The following is a 19,268-nucleotide window of genomic DNA, read 5'->3' on the forward strand; positions in this document are numbered from 1 at the left end:
ATATAAAAAAACTCTGCGATGACTGATGTTAACCTAGATCATAGTACATTGGAAAAAACCCACATTAAGGATCAATGTTTGTGCAAAGAATAGTAGTGTAGGAGTGAGTGGTCATTTGGAACTGCTTGAAACTAAATATAAACGGCACCACAAACGTACTAGATCTCAATAAGTCATTATGTGTTCCTTCGAGACTCTGCCTATAGAGTTGCAGGAAATAGTGTGCAAATACTTGGATGGTGACACTCTTTTAAAAGCATGCTGTGTCAGTACACAATGGAACAAGTATGTTTTAGAATAGAGAGCATTACAAAAAAATTAGTGTTAACTACGGTATATGGTATTACACAACGCAGTTATTTGTGTCCTTTTAATAAATATCACCGACTAAATGTAGATTTAATTTTCTCATTAATAAAATTAAAATTGAAATCAATAAGAATTAATTCATTTTGGATATAATTTTATTTTATTGCATGCAAAAGTGAAGAGAACATGAGGATGAAAAACGACTTTAATTATTTTAATGTTTTTATTCTTCTTACGCAAATTAAGGGTCCAGTGAAAGAACATGCTACATCACTTTTTGTTTATTTTATTTTTTTTTTTTTTGGTCCTATCTACTAGCTCATAAAGTGAACTAGCTTTGTAGTGGATCAGAATGGCAAAAAGCCTGCATTGTCACATGACAAATTAAACTAAATGTCTTGGTAGTGTATTAAAGTTAAGATATGCTCTCTGTAAAATGTACGAAAAGTAACTTTGCATATTCTTTCCTTGGACCCTTGAAATACATAAACATATTTTCTTAAATATGAAATAAAACTGTACTGTACAAATTATCACTTATAGTAAATAAAGGAAAGGGAATTGGGTTCTAAATGTTACTAATTTTAATACAATTATTCCCCTACAGCAATTTTTTAAAATTATTTTCCATATTACAGGTTTGAGGACATACAACCTACTGAATTTTTCATTAGTGTGTGTAAAGGGCCTGTAACTTCTTTCATAATAGCTTCTTTTCCAATTCTCTTTATTCACTGTATTTTGACTTGCATATAATCTGCATTTCTTCATTCACAAAATTTAAATACCGGTATTTGATGATAAGTAAAAGTGATAAAGTAGAAGCATTTCATTTTTAAAATAAATTTATTTTACTAAATATTAAATTGGAGCAACTATTTCAGGATAATGATAATTTTAATTTCAGTACTTATTATTTTAACAATTTAATCCTACTTATCCACAGACCTATGTATAAAAATGTCATTTTAAATTTATTACTCAAATAATATAAAGTTTAGTTTCGATTATTGTGGTTTTAGTTTGTCTGTATTCATAAACTTAAAAATTACCTTAATAAAATCGAAAATAAGAGTTCTGAGTGCAAATAAGTATGGTGTGAATATATAGTATGCATACAGTTACCTATGTATTATTATTATTATTATTATTATTATTATTATTATTATTATTATTATTATTATTATTACTATTATTATTTTACATTAAAAAAATAAGTCCCTTAAATCTTGCATTAGTTCATAGTTTTATTTAAATCTTTTTGCAATACATAACATAAACCTAGCATATAATATATTCTTTCACATAAATAAAGTTTCCAATTCCTTTTGAACAAATTAAAATAATTTATATTGACTGCATCAGGAGGTAGCTTATTAATAACATGATTGTTATGTGAAGTATCCATTTTTTTTATTTTTCTCCTGAGGGTTATTCTGTGAATGATTGGGTAACCTAACGGCCGCGCTCTTGTACAAGTTCAGTATGCTGCACCATGAACTGAACCCGGGCTATGGTAAGGATGATGATGATGATATGTGAATTAATGATGGCGAAATGAATCCCAGAGCCAACACTGAAAGTTATCTAGCAATTCTACTTCAATTGGTTGAGGGAAAACCCCAGAAAAAACCCTAACCAGGTAACTTTCCCTAACCAGGATTTTAACCCGGGCACACTCTTTCACAGAAATTTAATTTTGTTTCAGGATAATTTCTTCCCTGCATACTGTATGGCACTGCATGTGTCGTCGTTTGAATTGTCATGTGCTACCATGTGAAACTGACGATTGGAAGAAACATTATCTTGCCCACAGACGACAGTTGTATCACCTCAAACAAGGAAGGGCATTTCAACACTTTAATCATGTTCCGGAGACTTTTCGGGGATCAGCTATCAGAGGACTAGCGTATAGTAATGGGTATCTGATTGCAGGTATGCGTTTACTGATATTGTATTGATAGAGCTCATAAAAGATTCTAGAAATTCTGAGTAAGAGTTATCTACATGGTCAAGTGACCTCCCACGTTTACCATTGGATTCGAGGTTTGTGGGCTCAAACCCAACTGAATACAATGCAATGGATTTTAAAGGCGAGAAAAAGTATTTGTATGATTTTCTCTCGAAGGATATAAAGCCGTAATTTTACACCAGTGGTGTAGTTAGGAATTTAAGATGGGGTGGAGATAAGTTTTGGGAATATTACTTGTCAAATTCATCTATAAAATACACGCGGCATATATTTCAAAGACAATAATAATTACTGTTAATGCTATGAATTTAAAATCCATTTAGACTCCCCAAAAGTTGTTATAAAGCAAGATTCATTCTCCATTGTTGCAGAATGAATCAACATATGCCGACCCTGAATAAATCTAGTTATTGTGTTAAGAATGGTAGCTTCATAATTTGATTGATACAATGGCAGACTTACTAGTGTTAATTATATAAGCACGTCTGGCCTACTAAAGGCTCTGATGATGGTGTATAGTATACACCGAAACAGCTGTAGGCCCTAACCCACACGTGCTTGTATAATTAACACTAGTAAGTCTGCCATTTTATCTTATTTAAGTGTTAAAAGTAGTGTGCGCAAGATTCAAGATGGACTTCATAATTTCTTTGAAAAGCATCAGTCAATTCAAAACAACTTGTCAGCAGAAATATACAGGATTTCTTATTCTAAATATTGGACATTGTCAGTATAAACCAGCGCTGTCAGACACAGCCTAAACGGAGCGGAGCGCTCCACTATAACTCTTTGCGAGCTCCGGTGCTTCTACGGACATAAGCAAGTTCACGCTCAGACTGGACGTCTCTAGCACCACAACCGGTTTCGGAGCTTGCAACTCTGACACTACTGGTATAAACAGTCAAATAATATTTGTTACTTCAGTGTCGCATTTGTAATAACATTGTGGATTGTTTCTTCATGTTTCCTACGTCATTTCTTTACAGCATGCAAAAAGGATTCTATTTCTAAATGACAGTGAAAAGTTTATCACTCTTTCTCCCCCCCCCAAAAAAAAACAACTTTGTTGGTTATCATATTATTATTATTATTATTACTATTATTATTATTATTATTATTATTATTACTACTATTATTATTATTATTATTATTATTATTATTATTATTATTATTATTACTATCATTATCATCATCATCTTAGAGTGTCTGTCATTTTGCAGGAATCCACAACCAAGTCCAGATTTGGAAGATTGCAGACCTGCAGTCTGTGGGCTTGTTTTCTGTACCATATAAACTGTCGTGTTTAGCTGTATCTGAAGATGGTGAAGTACTGGGTATGGGTCGTCATAATGGATATATAAACACTTGGAAACTAAGGACCGAAAAGCAAGTCTGCAATGAACAACTTCTGGAGTACCACGGACATACAAACACTGTCACAAGCTTAGCTATCAGCTGTAAACTGGGTCTACTGTGTAGTGGCAGTACAGACAGGTGGGTGTGCTGTATATAGTATAGTATATATTTATTTAACCTGGTAGAGATAAGCCCATCAGGCCTTCCCTTCCCCTCTACCAGGAGATTACAACTACAATATGAAGAATACAATTATAATTAACATTAAATTTACAGTTACAATAAAAATCGAAGTATGAAAATATTACCTGATTAATAAAGACTAGATAATTTATTGTGGAAGTTAGGAACAAAGAAAGATTTTTTTTACTGAAGTACAAATTAAACCTAAATAATAAAATTATATAGTGATGAAATTATAGGGCATTGAAATATTTTGCAATAGATGAAGAGAACTATTTACAAGAAGTCATGTCTGAATTGGTCTCAATTACTGACCAAGTGCGTAGTAAGTTTGTGTTTAAGTGGAATAAGATTGTGTAGTGGGCATCACACTCACTGTATTTTACCCCTGCCTGGAAAAGATCTGGTAGGTGCTCAATTTGACAGGACCCCGGAGACGTTCTAGTTTTAGCAACGAGAAAAATCACGCCAATATCCGGGATTGAACCAAGAACCGTAACCAGATGCTCTATAAACTGAACTACCGAGCCACCAGACAAACACATAAGTTTTACTTACACCTTTCTCATTAGTTCAGTAATTTTATCACGTTTTCATAAATGTTTCTTGACATATCATTTACAAAACATAAGGAAATTAAACGCTGAATAAATATGGGAAATGCCTGTTATTATTCGGTTGAGAAGCTTTTGTCATCTACTGCGTGTTCAGTTCAAAGTGTGTCATGGCTCGCTGCATGCCGTCATGTGGCTAGTCGTAGAGCCTAGAGAATTCAATCTTCCTACACTTCCACAGACGGGTATTACTTATGTGCCAGAGAAATTGCCTAGCAAGTACGGCGTTCATTCTGAAGAGTACTTACCGATACATATGGTAACACCTATAGTGACAGGAATGTGAACTGTTTGGAAACACGTACTGAGGTGAGTTTTTTTCTTACTGTCGGGATTTGTGGAGAGAGTTAAGACGATTACTTACGTATTTGTTGACATTAACTTCGATGGTCAACATGGACACGGAGCGTTTGATTTGTACTGTGGAATGTTACCGTACGCAACCGATGATAACAAATACCCTGCGTACGACTTGCCCGCGCAAAACACAGTTCGAAAGAGGTTATGGTAGCACACAGACCATACAGACCACCATCTGTTGCTACGACGTTCAAGTTATACCGTACACGTTCTCAAGTTCAGATTGAACGCCTTGAATAGGCAACTTCTCTGACATAAAAGCTGAAACTCTCTTCAAATCGCTAACTCACAACAGTGACGTCATGACACACTTTGAAATGAACACCCAGTAGTCTGCTGTCAAAAAAATCTGCAAGTTAGAATTTATAAAATGGTTATATTACCGGTTGTTCTGTATGGTTGTGAAACTTGGACTCTACTTTGAGAGAGGAAGAGAGATTAAGTGTGTTTGAGAATAAGGTTCTTAGGAAAATATTTGGGGCTAAGAGGGATGAAGTTACAGGAGAATGGAGAAAGTTACAAAATGCAGAACTGCACGCATTGTATTCTTCACCTGACATAATTAGATACATTAAATCCAGACTTTTGAGAGGGGCAGGACATGTAGCACGTATGGGCGAATCCAGAAATGCATAGAGTGTTAGTTTGGAAGGCCAGAGGAAAAAAACCCTTGGGAAGGCCGAGACGTAGATTGGAGGATAATATTAAAATGGATTTGAGGGAGGTGGGATATGAAGGTAGAGACTGGATTAATCTTGCATAGGATAGGGACCGATGGCGGGCTTATGTGAGGGTGGCAGTGAACCTCTGGCTTCCTTAAAAGCCATAAATAACTAAAACAATTAAGGCAGTTAGTATTGTAATTTACAAATTTTAACATTGCTGCACCACATCAGAGATGTACATAGCTACAGAATGTGATTGTGCACACTCTGTATAAGATGTCAGGAAAAGTTCAGCAATTTTCTCAAACATTCTTTGATATCTCGGGATAAGCTGTGTTTTCGTTTACTAGTTTGTCTTCCATAAATAAATATATACAGGGTCTATATTAAGTAACTGATCACTCGAAAAATTGACTAATTTTTATGATTTTTGGTTACACTGTACATCTCTACTAGTAAGAACCTTTCCTGGTGCCAGAAGTCGATCTAGTCACAAATGTGTCCACCAGAAAGCGCTATTTCTATTTCATGCGTGTTTGCATTAGTATAACAAATGAGTGGCGTGAGATGTTCGAACAGGGTTGCCAGATTTTGAGATGGGAAATTAGGAACATCTTTCATCCACATTCGGTTTCTTAGAAAAAAAACATATATAAATATACGTTTATCATGAGTTTAATATAGCAATTCCTTTGTTTTTTAGAACTTTGAAGATGTATTTATATTAGGCGATTGTCACGATGGTCTTGACTAGACCAAGATAACCACGTGACTTCAATTCGCGTCATAGTGACGTCACATTCTTAGTCATAACATGGCCAACATTGAATAAGTTTATAATTATAATATAAATGCACATTTAACATGTGTTTAATATAGTATTTTTTTTTAAGAACTTTGAACATGTTTTATATTAGGTGATTGTCATGATGGCCTTGACTAGACCAAGATAACCATGCGACTCCGATTCGGGCCATAGCCAATCTTTTTCGTTAGCCACACACACTGCAAATGTGATGTAGGTACTATGCACAGGATTTGGAATTTGAAAATAGAACATTTGGCATATGGTTCAAGACTCACGCTGTACACGGAATAAAAAGAGCTAAAACCATACATCTGGCAACCCTATGTTCGAACCTTGGTTGAAGAAGTGTTTCCTAACAGGTCCAATTGCTTAGCTGCAATGATCTCCAGACTTAACTCCTTGGATTTCTTTTATGGGGATTTGTTAAGGATCGTGTGTTTGCAGATAAGCCTCGCACCATCCCAGAATTCACGAAAAGGATTGTGTACACAATACAGATGGTTACTCCTGAAATGCTCTCGAGAGTGCACGAGGAGGTGGTCCATCGCTGGATTTGTGCATCTTCGAGGCAGCAGACATGTTGAGAGCTGTGAACCATAATTAGAATAAGTGTAAGTTCATCGCAATTTATCTTAATATGTGGTTTTTTGACACTAACAAGTGTTAAATTTCATAGTGTTATTTCATTCATCCCTAAATAGAAAAGTGGAGACTTCTAGTGGGAAAACATGTAACCAAATTGAGTGTACGGCACCAGGAAAGGATCTTACTAGGAGAGATGTATAACATAGCCAAAACTCGTAAAAATTAGTCGATTTTTCGAGTGATTAGTTTCTTATGAAAGACCCTAATGAAGTGTTAGATCGTGCTGTTTCTTACTTACTTACTTACAAATGGCTTTTAAGGAACCCGAAGGTTCATTGCCGCCCTCACACAAGCCCGCCAGCGGTCCCTATCCTGTGCAAGATTAATCCAGTCTCTATCATCATACCCCACCTCCCTCAAATCAATTTTAATATTATCCTCCCATCTACGTCTCGGCCTCCCCAAAGGTATTTTTCCCTCCGGTCTCCCAACTAACACTCTATATGCATTTCTGGATTCGCCCATACGTGCTACATGCCCTGCCCATCTCAAACGTCTGGATTTAATGTTCCTAATTATGTCAGGTGAAGAATACAATGCGTGCAGTTCTGTGTTGTGTAACTTTCTCCATTCTCCTGTAACTTCATCCCGCTTAGCCCGAAATATTTTCCTAAGCACCTTATTCTCAAACACCCTTAACCTATGTTCCTCTCTCAGAGTGAGAGTCCAAGTTTCACAACCACACAGAACAACCGGTAATATAACTGTTTTATAAATTCTAACTTTCAGATTTTTGGACAGCAGACTGGATGATAAGAGCTTCTCAACCGAATAATAACACGCATTTCCCATATTTATTCTGCGTTTAATTTCCTCCCGAGTGTCATTTATATTTGTTACTGTTGCTCCAAGATATTTGAATTTTTCCACCTCTTCGAAGGATAAATCTCCAATTTTTATATTTCCATTTCGTACAATATTCTGGTCACGAGACATAATCATATACTTTGTCTTTTCGGGATTTACTTCCAAACTGATCGCTTTACTTGCTTCAAGTAAAATTTCCGTGTTTTCCCTAATCGTTTGTGTATTTTCTTCTAACATATTCACGTCATCTGCATAGACAAGCTGATGTAACCTGTTCAATTCCAAACCCTGCCTGTTATCCTGAACTTTCCTAATGGCATATTCTAGAGCGAAGTTAAAAAGTAAAGGTGATAGTGCATCTCCCTGCTTTAGCCCGCAGTGAATTGGAAAAGCATCAGATAGAAACTGACCTATACGGACTCTGCTGTATGTTTCACTGAGACACATTTTAATTAATCGAACTAGTTTCTTGGGAATACCAAATTCAATAAGAATATCATATAATACTTCCCTCTTAACCATGTCATATACCTTTTTGAAATCTATGAATAACTGATGTACTGTACCCTTATACTCCCATTTTATCTCCATTATCTGTAGAATACAAAAAATCTGATCAATAGTCGATCTATTACACCGAAAACCGCACTGATGATCCCCAATAATTTCATCTACGTACGGAGTTAATCTTCTCAAAAGAATATTGGACAAAATTTTGTACGTCAACAAAAGTGATATTCCTCGAAAATTACCACAGTTGGTTTTGTCCCCCTTTTTAAAACTAGGTACAATTATGGAGTCCTTCCATTGTTCTGGTACAATTTCCTTTTCCCAAATAGCAAGTACAAGTTTATAAATTTCGCTATATAATGCACTTCCACCCTCTTGTATTAATTCTGCTGGAATTTGATCGATACCTGGAGACGTGTACTTTTTCAGATTTTCTATCGCAATTTCGACTTCTGAAATCGTGGGTTCGGGTATAAATGGCTCAGCAGTTTGTATTTCAATTTTGTCCCGATCATTTCTATTTGGACTATGTACATTTAGTAGTTGTGCAAAATAGTTTTTCCATCTGTTTAGGATTGATGGAGAGTCTGCAAGCAAGTCACCATTCTCATCCTTGATCACGTTTACCCTTGGCTGATATCCGTTCTTAAATTCCTTTATACCCTTATATAAATCTCGAATGTTTTTATTCTTACTATTTGTTTCTACCTCATTCAGTTTTTCCTTCAAGTAACCTCTCTTTTTATTCCTAAGTGTACGACTTGCTTCCCGCCTTTCATTGAAATAATTATCTCTCTTCTCCTCAACTGGATCCTGTAAGAATTTCAATTTTGCCTGTTTCCTTCTTTCTACTACGATGCAACAATCTTCACAGAAATAATTTTTCCTGGTCAGAATTCACAGGTTTTCATTTGTCATCTGGCATATCAATACACAAGGAACTGTTATGGTGGGATTGGGGTTGAATTATCTTTGGCACATCCACATGAAAAGTTCTGGCTTTGCCTGTAACCATATGTAATTCAACCACTTTTCTTTCCAGAACTGCCAGAGTGTGGAATCTGTATGCGGGAACTCTTCTGTGGACTGTAACAAGAACGAGGCCTCTGTCGCAGGTTGCAATGTTGCCATCAAGTGTACCCACACTTACATACACTCTGCTCGTTGCAGATGACGTGAACATAGAGAAATTTAGCTGGCTGACACAAGCCAACCGAATGGAGCAGTCGGAGCCCAGCTTTCCATCAGGTGCCCTCAAGCACAGATTCTTTGTTCACAATAAGAAGCTCGTCTATGTCAAGGAGGGTGGCACAATTATGATAACAGACTGGAGTTCAGGAAGAGTTCTCAAAGAGCTGGCCCTGCAGTGTGCAGACATTGATCTCGTGGCTGTGGGGTCGCAATTCCTGCTGGCAATACAGTGGGACAACATCTACATGAAACAAGAACTTTTGGTTATAGACATGTCAAATGATGACATAGTTGCAACTTATCCTATGCCACTGTAAGTATTTTGTTGTTCCTACCATAAGCAGTAGATTCTCAGTCCACATCGCTGAATTTCTCACCATAAGAAGTTACAGCAAATATTGTGATGAAAAAAATTGTCAAGATTTTCCAGTTATTGTATCCATGGTCTATATAAAGAGAAGACATTCCAGATGGCTGGGTGATTTCTTTCAGGAAATGATGCGATGTACATAACCTCTTAAAATATGAAAACAAATGAGGTTAGATTCGTCAAATAAGCATAGGTTGCGCATTCCATTTGATCAATGTTGTAGTGGAAGCATAACTTGGACCACGAATGAACAAATGAAGTTATTTAGCTAGCAAATGCATTGTGGATGGCATTTATGGAACTTTCGTAAGGAGGCAATGTTGTAACTTTTTTTACAATATCCTCGAGTGGTATGCAGAAAAATGTTCCATCTTAAAATACTGAAATGGATAGTAATGTATTTTGATGCTTCTTTATTTCAGTAATTTATATCTTTATATACTCTGGGCTGTGTTAAAACAGTTGTAGATCTGTGATTTCGGTATCAGATAAACTTAGAGAAGATTCGTGGAAATGTTTTTTTCTAATGTGTAAAACATAACAAAATATTAATCTGATTTTAGTTTAATGAAAAATTATTATTCGTACACAAATGGGAGTGATTAATAAATGTGGGAAATATAAAGACAGAAATACAGTAGCGTGCAAATTAATCCGAACAACGAAATTAACTTACTTATGCAAAAACACTCAAACGGGATAAAAAAATGATCTAAGACATACCTCAGTAATCTATGTGGCCTCCCTTGTTCCTAATAACAGCTCTGAGACGATTTGGCATGGATTCCACTAATTTCCCACAAATATTCTTCATTTCTTCATCGCGAAACCATACACCAATGAGGGCAGAAATCATCTTCTCCTTTGTAGAACAATCCATTTTTTGCATTCTTCTTTTGCAAATTGACCACAAGTACTCAATGGGGTTGATATCGGGTGAGTTGCCTGGCCAGGGGAGTACCTGAATATTCTTCTTGTTGAAGAATTCTGTAGTTTTTCGAGACGTATGGCATGGTGCCAGGTCTTGTTGGAACACACCTCTGCCATCCGGAAATGATTTTTGCAGCTGGGGTACGATTCTGGTTTCCAATAAGTGAATATATTTGTCAGAATTCATCATTCCCTTGATAGGTATTAATGCTCCAGGCCCTTCATGTGTAAAACAACCCCAAAACATTACTTTAGGGGGTATTTGGGTGCTTGTTGGAGATGAGCTGCTGTTACTTTTTCGGATCCTTTCCGTACGTAAGAAACACGGTGGCCGTGGCCGTGGACCTCTTCCAGTCATTCACTGTCCAGTGTTGGTGTAATTTTGCCCACATTAAGCGTTTTTTGCACATAACAGGGGTTAGCAGTTGCTTCTTAATAGGCTGACGAGCCCTTCGTCCAGCTTCCAAAAGCCTATGCCGCACTGTTGTGAAGTGAATATTCACCCCAGTGGTAGCCATTAACTCGCGGGTTAAGTCGGCAGCAGTTAGTCTAGGATTTAATTTACTTTTCCTGACAATTAAACGATCATCTGCAGGTGAAGTCTTCCTTTTCCGGCCACAGTTTCCTTTTTTCTGGGGTGTAATGGATCCAGTCTCCCTGTATCGTTTTATGATCGAATTAACAGTAGCCAAACCGATGTGACATTCTGCAGCAATTTGCCTCTGTGTCATAGAAGAATGCTCTGCTAATGTTATAATTTTAGACCGTTTTCGTGGAGTTGTATCCATTTGTGAAGACGACAGAATGTACACAGGATTGCAGTATTAAGTCTTCAACACAACTGAAATGCTTATAAGTACAAAACGACAGGCAAAATGTCACATATTATAAAAAAAAAAATAATGACAGACCTTCAACAATGGAATTACACGTACTACAGATATCAATTAAAGCGGTATGAGCAGCTGTGAGGCCAACAATGACAGAAAATGTAAAAATATGTCGTGTTCGGATTAATTTGCACGCTACTGTAGTTACACATCTTGATTACACACTATATCACTTCGGAAAACTCATTATGTGTCTTTCACGTGTTAAATTTTACATTACCTTGTTAACATGTTTCGGCCTGCTACTGGCCATCTTTAGAACTGGTTGTTGCTGGTCTTGGCCCCTTTTGTTTTGTTTCCTGTGGGTATGTGTTTGTGTAGTGTAATATAGAGTCAAAGAGTGTGTGTGTTCTGAAATTGAGTTGTGTGTTTAGAATTTCATTTGGATGTGTTTTTGTGTGTGTGTATATTTCGCATTGTTCTAGTGTGTTTAGTTTCTGGCTTTTTGGTTGGATGTGTAGAATTTCCATGTCTGTGTTGATGTGTCTGTAGGTGCGGTTAGCATTTGTGATGTGTTTTGCATATGTGGAAGTGTTTTGTAATTATGTTATGGCTGTGATGTGTTCTTTGTAATGTGTTTGAAATGATCTGCCTGTCTGTCCTATGTAGAAGTTGTTACATGTTAAATGTTGTTTTATTTAACGACGCTCGCAACTGCAGAGGTTATATCAGCGTCGCCGGATGTGCCGGAATTTTGTCCCGCAGGAGTTCTTTTACATGCCAGTAAATCTATTGACATGAGCCTGTCGCATTTAAGCACACTTAAATGCCATCGACCTGGCCCGGGATCGAACCCGCAACCTTGGGCATAGAAGGCCAGCGCTATACCAACTTGCCAACCAGGTCGACTAAGTTGTTACATTTGAGTTTGTATATGCCTGTGTGGTTGTATTTGTTTGTTTGTGTGTTAAGATGTTTTTGTAGAGTATTATTTGTTCTGTATGGGATGTTGTAATTTAATTTCTTGAATGAGGTTGCAATCTTGTGTATGTTTTTGTTTTCGTAGGTTAGTGTGATGTATTTTTTGTGTTCTTGTGTCTGTGTTGTATTCTTATGTTTTGTCTTTCGTATTATGTTGGGGTTGTATCCATCTTCTTGTGCTATGTATTTGACTGTGTTTAGCTCTTCTTTGTAATCATGTTGGTTCATTGGTATGTTGAGTAGTCTGTGTACCATTGTTCGGAATGCAGCTTGTTTGTGTTGTGTTGGGTGATTGGATGTGATTTAACACGTGAAAGACACATAATACGTTTTCCGAAGAAATAGTTAATTTAACCTGCTCTTACAATCCTAACCATGCTTACAATAACAATCACGAACATAAATGTTTCACGCAATTATAGGGATTGATGAATTCCCTGTCACTTTTCTTGAGAGGTACTCAGAAAAATGTTCCACACTAAAAATATGCCAAACACTGTGTACTTCAACAGTATTTTTCAATTATTGTTTCCTCTGAAGTTTTGTATATTTTCTGTTTGAAAGACAACACAAATACATCCATTCTTATGATTCGAATAGTTATGTAAGTTGTGTTTTTTTTTTAACAAGAACTGGATCATATAAATCTGGCTGTCAGGTAGTAGCTCCCTGTAAAGCAGGTTTTAATAATTTCAAGGAAAAGTTGTTCCGGGGCCAGGTATCGATCCCGGGACCCTTCGCTTAGCGCGCGAACGCTCTACCGACTGAGCTACCCCAGGAACTATACCACAGTATTTGTGTGCACTCACAGTTGAGTTCTGGCGTATTGTCAGGTCATGTGAGTTGCGTGGATATAAAAGGAAAAATTGTGAGTGTCGTGTATAGTTCCTGGGGTAGCTCAGTCGGTAGAGCGTTTGCGCTCTAAGCGAAAGGTCCCAGAATCGATACCCGGCTCCGGAACAATTTTTCCTTGAAATTATTCAAGAACTGGATCATTATTAACGCGATTTTTCTCTTATCAAAATGATCCAAAGAATAAATTCTGTTCACTGCCCTATGTAAAACCGGTGCTAATTTTATTAGTTGCAGGCCAGATCACATTGTGACGGGAGATGCAGCTTGGTTAAGTGAACTCACAACATGGAAGCCTGGCGCATTGGTAGTTGCTGCATGCAATACAATTCAGTCCACAGCCTGCTTCTACATGGTGACCTGGCGCTACCATGGAGACAAGACAAAATGCTCAACTGAGAATAATGTATAAAATCTTGTATAAATTCCACAAGCTTGTAAAATTGCATTTTACAAACCTCAGTACCTGCTTACTATATAAAGATATGTTTTGGAATATGGGATGTAGATTTTTTTGCTGCAAAAGGGTATCTGTCGGATACAGGAGGGAGAGCCATTAATCCTTCCCATTGAAGGCTTTAAGGAACCAACCTGGACAAATACCCAATGTCCCATCCCTACCTTCCCGTGGTGCAGCTGTTAGTAAGCATAATTTTACAAGCTGAACTAAAGGAAGGGGCTACTCATCAATTAGCACTGGTCAGCTTGATGAGTTAATGAGTGAATTTAGTATAATTTTCCTCTAACCAATACCTAATTCCCTCTTTATCCTTTTGGGAAAAACGTAATACGGCGAACGCAAAGCTCCACCCACGTCCCCTTTCCACTTTTCCCCTACAAGCTCACCACACCCCCTAGCGGGAAAGAGTGGAAATAGGGGTTTAGGGTGGGGTGACATCTAGTGTAGGAAAGTGGAACAAAAAAGTAACGACACCTACGAAGCAAAAGAGGAACTTCGTCCTGTCACTCTCTCTCTCTCTCTCTCTCTCTCTCTCTCTCTCTCTCTCTCTCTCTCTCCAGTCTCTCCTTCTCTGTTCCTTGCTTAATGTCTCTCTCTTTTTTTTTTCTTACGACTTCGCAGGAGGGGAGATTCGATCCGTGAAAGTTCGTAACTAAACCTAAACGCACGCTTTTTGTTCACGCTTTAGACCTCTCGGCTACCGAGGCGAGTTGGGGGTAGAAGGGAAAATGAATCTATTTATGTTTAAGGGAACTGCCATAATGTATTGTAGAAGGGGACAATGACCGAATAGTGTGGGTAGAAACTGGTGGGCTTGTGAATGTCGCTTGGTAGGGGTTGACTACGGGGGTGGCTTCATTGTGTCCGTGTCCAACTTCGTGTACAGACGTAACCACGTGTAGTGATGATCCGTACCGAAGACGTGTACTCATTACGAGTGTCCAACCTGTGGGAAAAAAAGACTATTGTGTTACTTCGAGGACGTGCAAAGTTAACAGGTGAGTTGTGTTTAATGAAAACCACATTACATTGTGTTGTGTTGTGTCAGTGTTGTGGACAGTTGTCTAATGCGTATTGCATTGTGGTTGTGGACAGTTGTCTAATGCGTATTACATAATGGTAGGCAGTGATCCATCGAAGCGGGACAGATAGTAGAGACAGTAGAGAGAGAGAGAGCAGGCTAGCAAGGTGCCGAGCGGCGAGGGTGGGGATAACTTCCCCTACTGGCGTTCGCCGTAATACATTTTTGCCACCCTTTCCTATCCAGTCCTCTGACTGAACTCTTACTTTCTTCGACCCTGACGGCATTAGAGCATTCGAGGCCTAGGGGTTCATTTCCCTTTCCTTCCTCCTCTTTCTACTTCTCTGTTCCTAGTGCTGACCTGCTATGGCACTAAAATCGTCCTCCAGTGGCTTAAGGAGGGAAAGCTGGTGATCAACAAGATCTCCAAGCTAGATCCAGTGGACCCGTCGACCAACAGCAGGTGTGGTCCTCCAGACATTCTGGGGGTTGTGTGTGAATGAAGTAGCCACCAAAACGTTTAAATATGGTGTTCACTTAAATCGGCTACAACTTGCCATTTACACTCCAATACTTAGGCTTTAACAAACAAAATTTGATAACACAATCGCAAGGGAAAAAATGGAACTCTCTGCATTAAAATCCACAGTTAATTCCCGATTTACCACGCAAATCGTTTGTAGCTGCATTTAGATTGGCAACAGGCCATGATTGTTTGGCCAAACACCTGCATAGAATTGGAATATATCAGTCCCCTAAGTGCTCAATGTGCAACTCAAACCAAGAAATGGATTCGGAACACCTCGAAATCTGTGCTTCAGTGGCTGGCCATGATAATATCTTTGAAAAATATTGGAGTGCAAGAGGTCAAATGACTTTGTCAAATGCCTGGCATTAGAAAACAACAGATTTTTTTGCATCAACAGAACAGTGTATTATCTTTAATGCATTTTGTCAGATTTATCAAACACAAATTAGTGTAAATAATGCAAAGTAATAACATTGTGAATTTGGGTTTTGCAGTGATTATGGTGAGAGATAATTTCTCCAACATATTGCTCACGATTCAAGATATATCTCGAATGATTCGTATTTTTTATTCCAATATTCCCATCACTACTCACAATACCCTGCCGAGAACTCCATGCACGTCTTAAGGCTGGTTCACAATAAACCGGGAACGAGAACCAGAGTGAAAACGAGAAGCAGAGAACGTGAATATGAAAATTTTTTATTCACAATAACCCGAGAACGTAGACGACTATGCATATCGATATGCATGTCAGTAACGATATGAAAAGTCGATATTACGTATTCTGATGTTATATGTGTATAATTGACCAATGGAGTTCTCTCATGAGTACAAGGCAGTCTACATAAACACAGATTAACCAATTTCAAAATTTGAACGGTACTATTAATATACCCACGCATCTTTATTATCACAACCTATTTTAAGTCTCCCATAACGTAAAATAATTAGAGAAGAAACATTTATAATAGAACAAAAATGAACACACCAGTAGTTGTTGAATTGAAGCATGAATATGTAGTGTGTAATACAACCAATACAGTAATAAAATATGATTCACTTACGATCGGTGTTCAAAGATGCAGCTATTGAAAGCCACGTATTCTCCTTCATTTTCTCATCTTTATACGAAGCGCACCGCTTATTGTAAACATGAGGATTTTCCTCAACACTCAATATTAGAATCTCATCAAATAAAACTTTGCTCCATGATGCACAGCACAGAACAAAATAATGCATAGGTTATGTCACGGTCTTCTTGCTACAAAATATACGACAAAATAGCTTTTAGATGGCAATAGAATGAATCTAGTGGGCTGTGATTGGAAACGTGAACGCCAAAGTTGAAACTTGGCCAACTCTCCGTTCCCGATCCCGGGCTCCGGCAAGCTTTTCATTAATTGTGAATGCTCACATTTAAATGTACACATTTTAACAATTTTACTGTTTTCGTTCCGATTCTCGTTTCCTGTTTATTGTGAACTAGCCTCTAGCTAGAGACAAGATTCTACTTGTTTTTCTTTTTATTGATCAACATTTCAATTTACACTCACAAGTTTACAGTTAGTACAGTATGTACAATACAGTATCATTACAAATGTACACCTACAACACACAAGTAAGGGGAGTGGAGGAGACATGCACATTACGTGCCGAACCCACCAATCTTCTTGTGCGCACATCCTTGGGTTCCATCCCGTTCTGCACTGCCAACCTCCGGCTGGACTTTAACGAAATCAAATTAAATGGAACTGTTAACAGTGGCTCAGCGTGTGTAGTACACCCGGTAGTACAGAGTCTTGGAGCGCCACAGCGAGTACGAGTTATCGAACTTGAGCAAGTACACGCCTTGCCCAGGATACACGTGGCTCCCCGCATACACTTCCTCCTGGCAGTCCCGTCGGTACACGGGCACGATGATGGATAGTGGGGGGCGGTTACTCAGGTCTGTGGCCTTCGTACTTGCCAATCCACTGCCACGCTCCACGTCTTCCCCTGGCAGTTCTGCAACACAAAACACTGTTGTAAATGTTTCTGTCCTACACTCACTGATTTAGTATTTATTTAACCTGGTAGAGATAAGGTGATCAAACCTTCTCTTTCCCTCTACAAGGGAATTACAACTACAATATGAAGAATAAATCAGAACAATAATTACAAGTAATATTAAATTTAAAACTACAATAGAAAAATCAAAGTACTAAAACATTACCTGATCAATAAAGACTAGACAATTTATTTTTATTTTAGGAACATGAAATCCAGATATTTGAGATGGGCATGTATGGATATTAAATGTTGTTTTATTTAACGATGCTCACAACTGCAGAGGTTATATCAGCGTCGCCGGATGTGCCGGAATTTTGTCCCGCAGGAGTTCTTTTACATGCCAGTAAATCTACTGACATGAGCCTGTCGCACTTAAGCACACTTAAATGCTATCGACCTGGCCCGGGATCGAACCCGCAACCTTGGGCATAGAAGGCCAGCGCTATACCAACTCGCCAACGAGGTCGACAGCATGTATGGATGAATCTGTTGTTTACCTGCATAGAATTGGAATATATCAGTCCCGTAACTGCCCATTGTGCAACTCAAACCAAGAAATGGATTTGGAACATCTCAAAATCTGTGCTTCAGTGGCTGGCCATGATAATATCTTTGAAAAATATTGGAGTGCAAGAGGTCAAATGACTTTATTGTCAAACGCCTGGCATTAAACAACAACAACGTATGGATGAATCTAGGAATGCATATAGAGTGTTAGATGGAAGACCTGATGGGAAAAGACCTTTGGGAGACCAAGGCATAGATTGGAGGATAATTTTAAAATAAATTTGAAGGATGTGGGATATTATGGTAGGGACTGGGTTAATCTTGCTGAGTATAGGACTGATGGCAATGGACCTCTGGGGTTCTTAAAAGCCACTTGTAAGTAAGTAAGGTATACGCTATAATTAATGTATGTTCTTTTCCCTTTGCTGAAGTTCGTAAATACGACAAGCAATAACATTTGTTTGGTGAATCCAAACAAAGTGTCCTGTTGTTTTATTAAATATATATTGTGACAGTCGGGAGTAGATCGCGTCCCACAGAGGTCGGGGGCGCATGAGAAAACGCGGTGAAGAAGGTTGCGGTCTCTCGGGTCTGGAGGGGACAGACATAAGAGGGGGCGCGAGGTGGAGGCGCGGACGTGACGAAGGGTGAGGAGGGAGTAAGCAGCTGGGGACTGAGGAGAGAAATCCAGAGAAGTTTGGATAGGCGTCATCTTCTAGGCATCTGTCGACTGACCGCGAACTTTCTCTTAACTATGGTTTGGTTATAAAAGAAGAGACGCAAGTTAGTAGCGGAGTGTTGTTGTAGTCGTTGGACAGCAAGCCAGCCAGTCTTGTGTAGCAGTGAAGCCAGCTTCGAGACCGGAGTTCGACTTGAGTGTCCGCAGCTGTGTGAGCGTCCGAAGTCCTGAGTTCGAGTGCAGTGGACCGCAGTTGGGGGGACCTGAGTTCGAAGTTCAGTGGACTGTCTCTAAGGTCTGGGGTTCGAGATACTGTGAACTGAGAACTGACAGTTCTGATTTGTAAATAGTGCTTTGTGAACATTAGTTAAGATTAGCAGTACATTGTTGTTTTCAATAATCGAAGTAAATTGTCAGTGTCGTCTGTGGAGTGCACTAACGAATACTGTGTGGAGTTGACGAGAGTGTTTAAAGTGAATTGTAGAAAGGAATTATTGTTGTTTTGAATAAAAGTTACATTCTTGTTTGTATAAAAGTTACAATATGAACCCTATCCATTAATCATCATGAAGTGCTATGTTGTTTGCCTCCCCTAGTACACTAAGGGCAATGCCTAAGGTGGCAAAAGTTTAAAGTT

At 38.3% G+C, this 19,268-nt stretch overlaps 2 protein-coding genes across 4 annotated transcripts in view; one reads left to right on the forward strand and one right to left on the reverse strand.

Moving 5' to 3' along the window:
• The first annotated feature begins 110 nt into the window (after positions 1-110).
• On the forward strand, positions 111-13,879 carry LOC138711074 (F-box/WD repeat-containing protein 2-like). Its single transcript, XM_069842385.1, has 5 exons — positions 111-285; positions 2,018-2,244; positions 3,502-3,775; positions 9,272-9,733; positions 13,615-13,879. The coding sequence occupies exons 1-5, from the start codon at positions 179-181 to the stop codon at positions 13,793-13,795; spliced, it is 1,251 nt and encodes a 416-aa protein (XP_069698486.1). The 5' UTR covers positions 111-178; the 3' UTR covers positions 13,796-13,879.
• Positions 13,880-16,901: 3,022 nt separating this feature from the next.
• LOC138711073 (Golgi resident protein GCP60) overlaps positions 16,902-19,268 on the reverse strand; it is a 48,125-nt gene continuing 45,758 nt past the window's right edge. For all 3 annotated transcript variants that reach the window (XM_069842384.1, XM_069842382.1, XM_069842383.1), the window contains one exon: positions 16,902-17,400. In XM_069842384.1, the coding sequence (XP_069698485.1) occupies positions 17,162-17,400 (239 nt within the window). In that variant the 3' untranslated portion in view covers positions 16,902-17,161. The remainder of the gene's footprint in view (positions 17,401-19,268) is intronic.

This window comes from Periplaneta americana, chromosome 12 (assembly GCF_040183065.1).
Source record: "Periplaneta americana isolate PAMFEO1 chromosome 12, P.americana_PAMFEO1_priV1, whole genome shotgun sequence".
NCBI classification, from domain to species: domain Eukaryota; kingdom Metazoa; phylum Arthropoda; class Insecta; order Blattodea; family Blattidae; genus Periplaneta; species Periplaneta americana.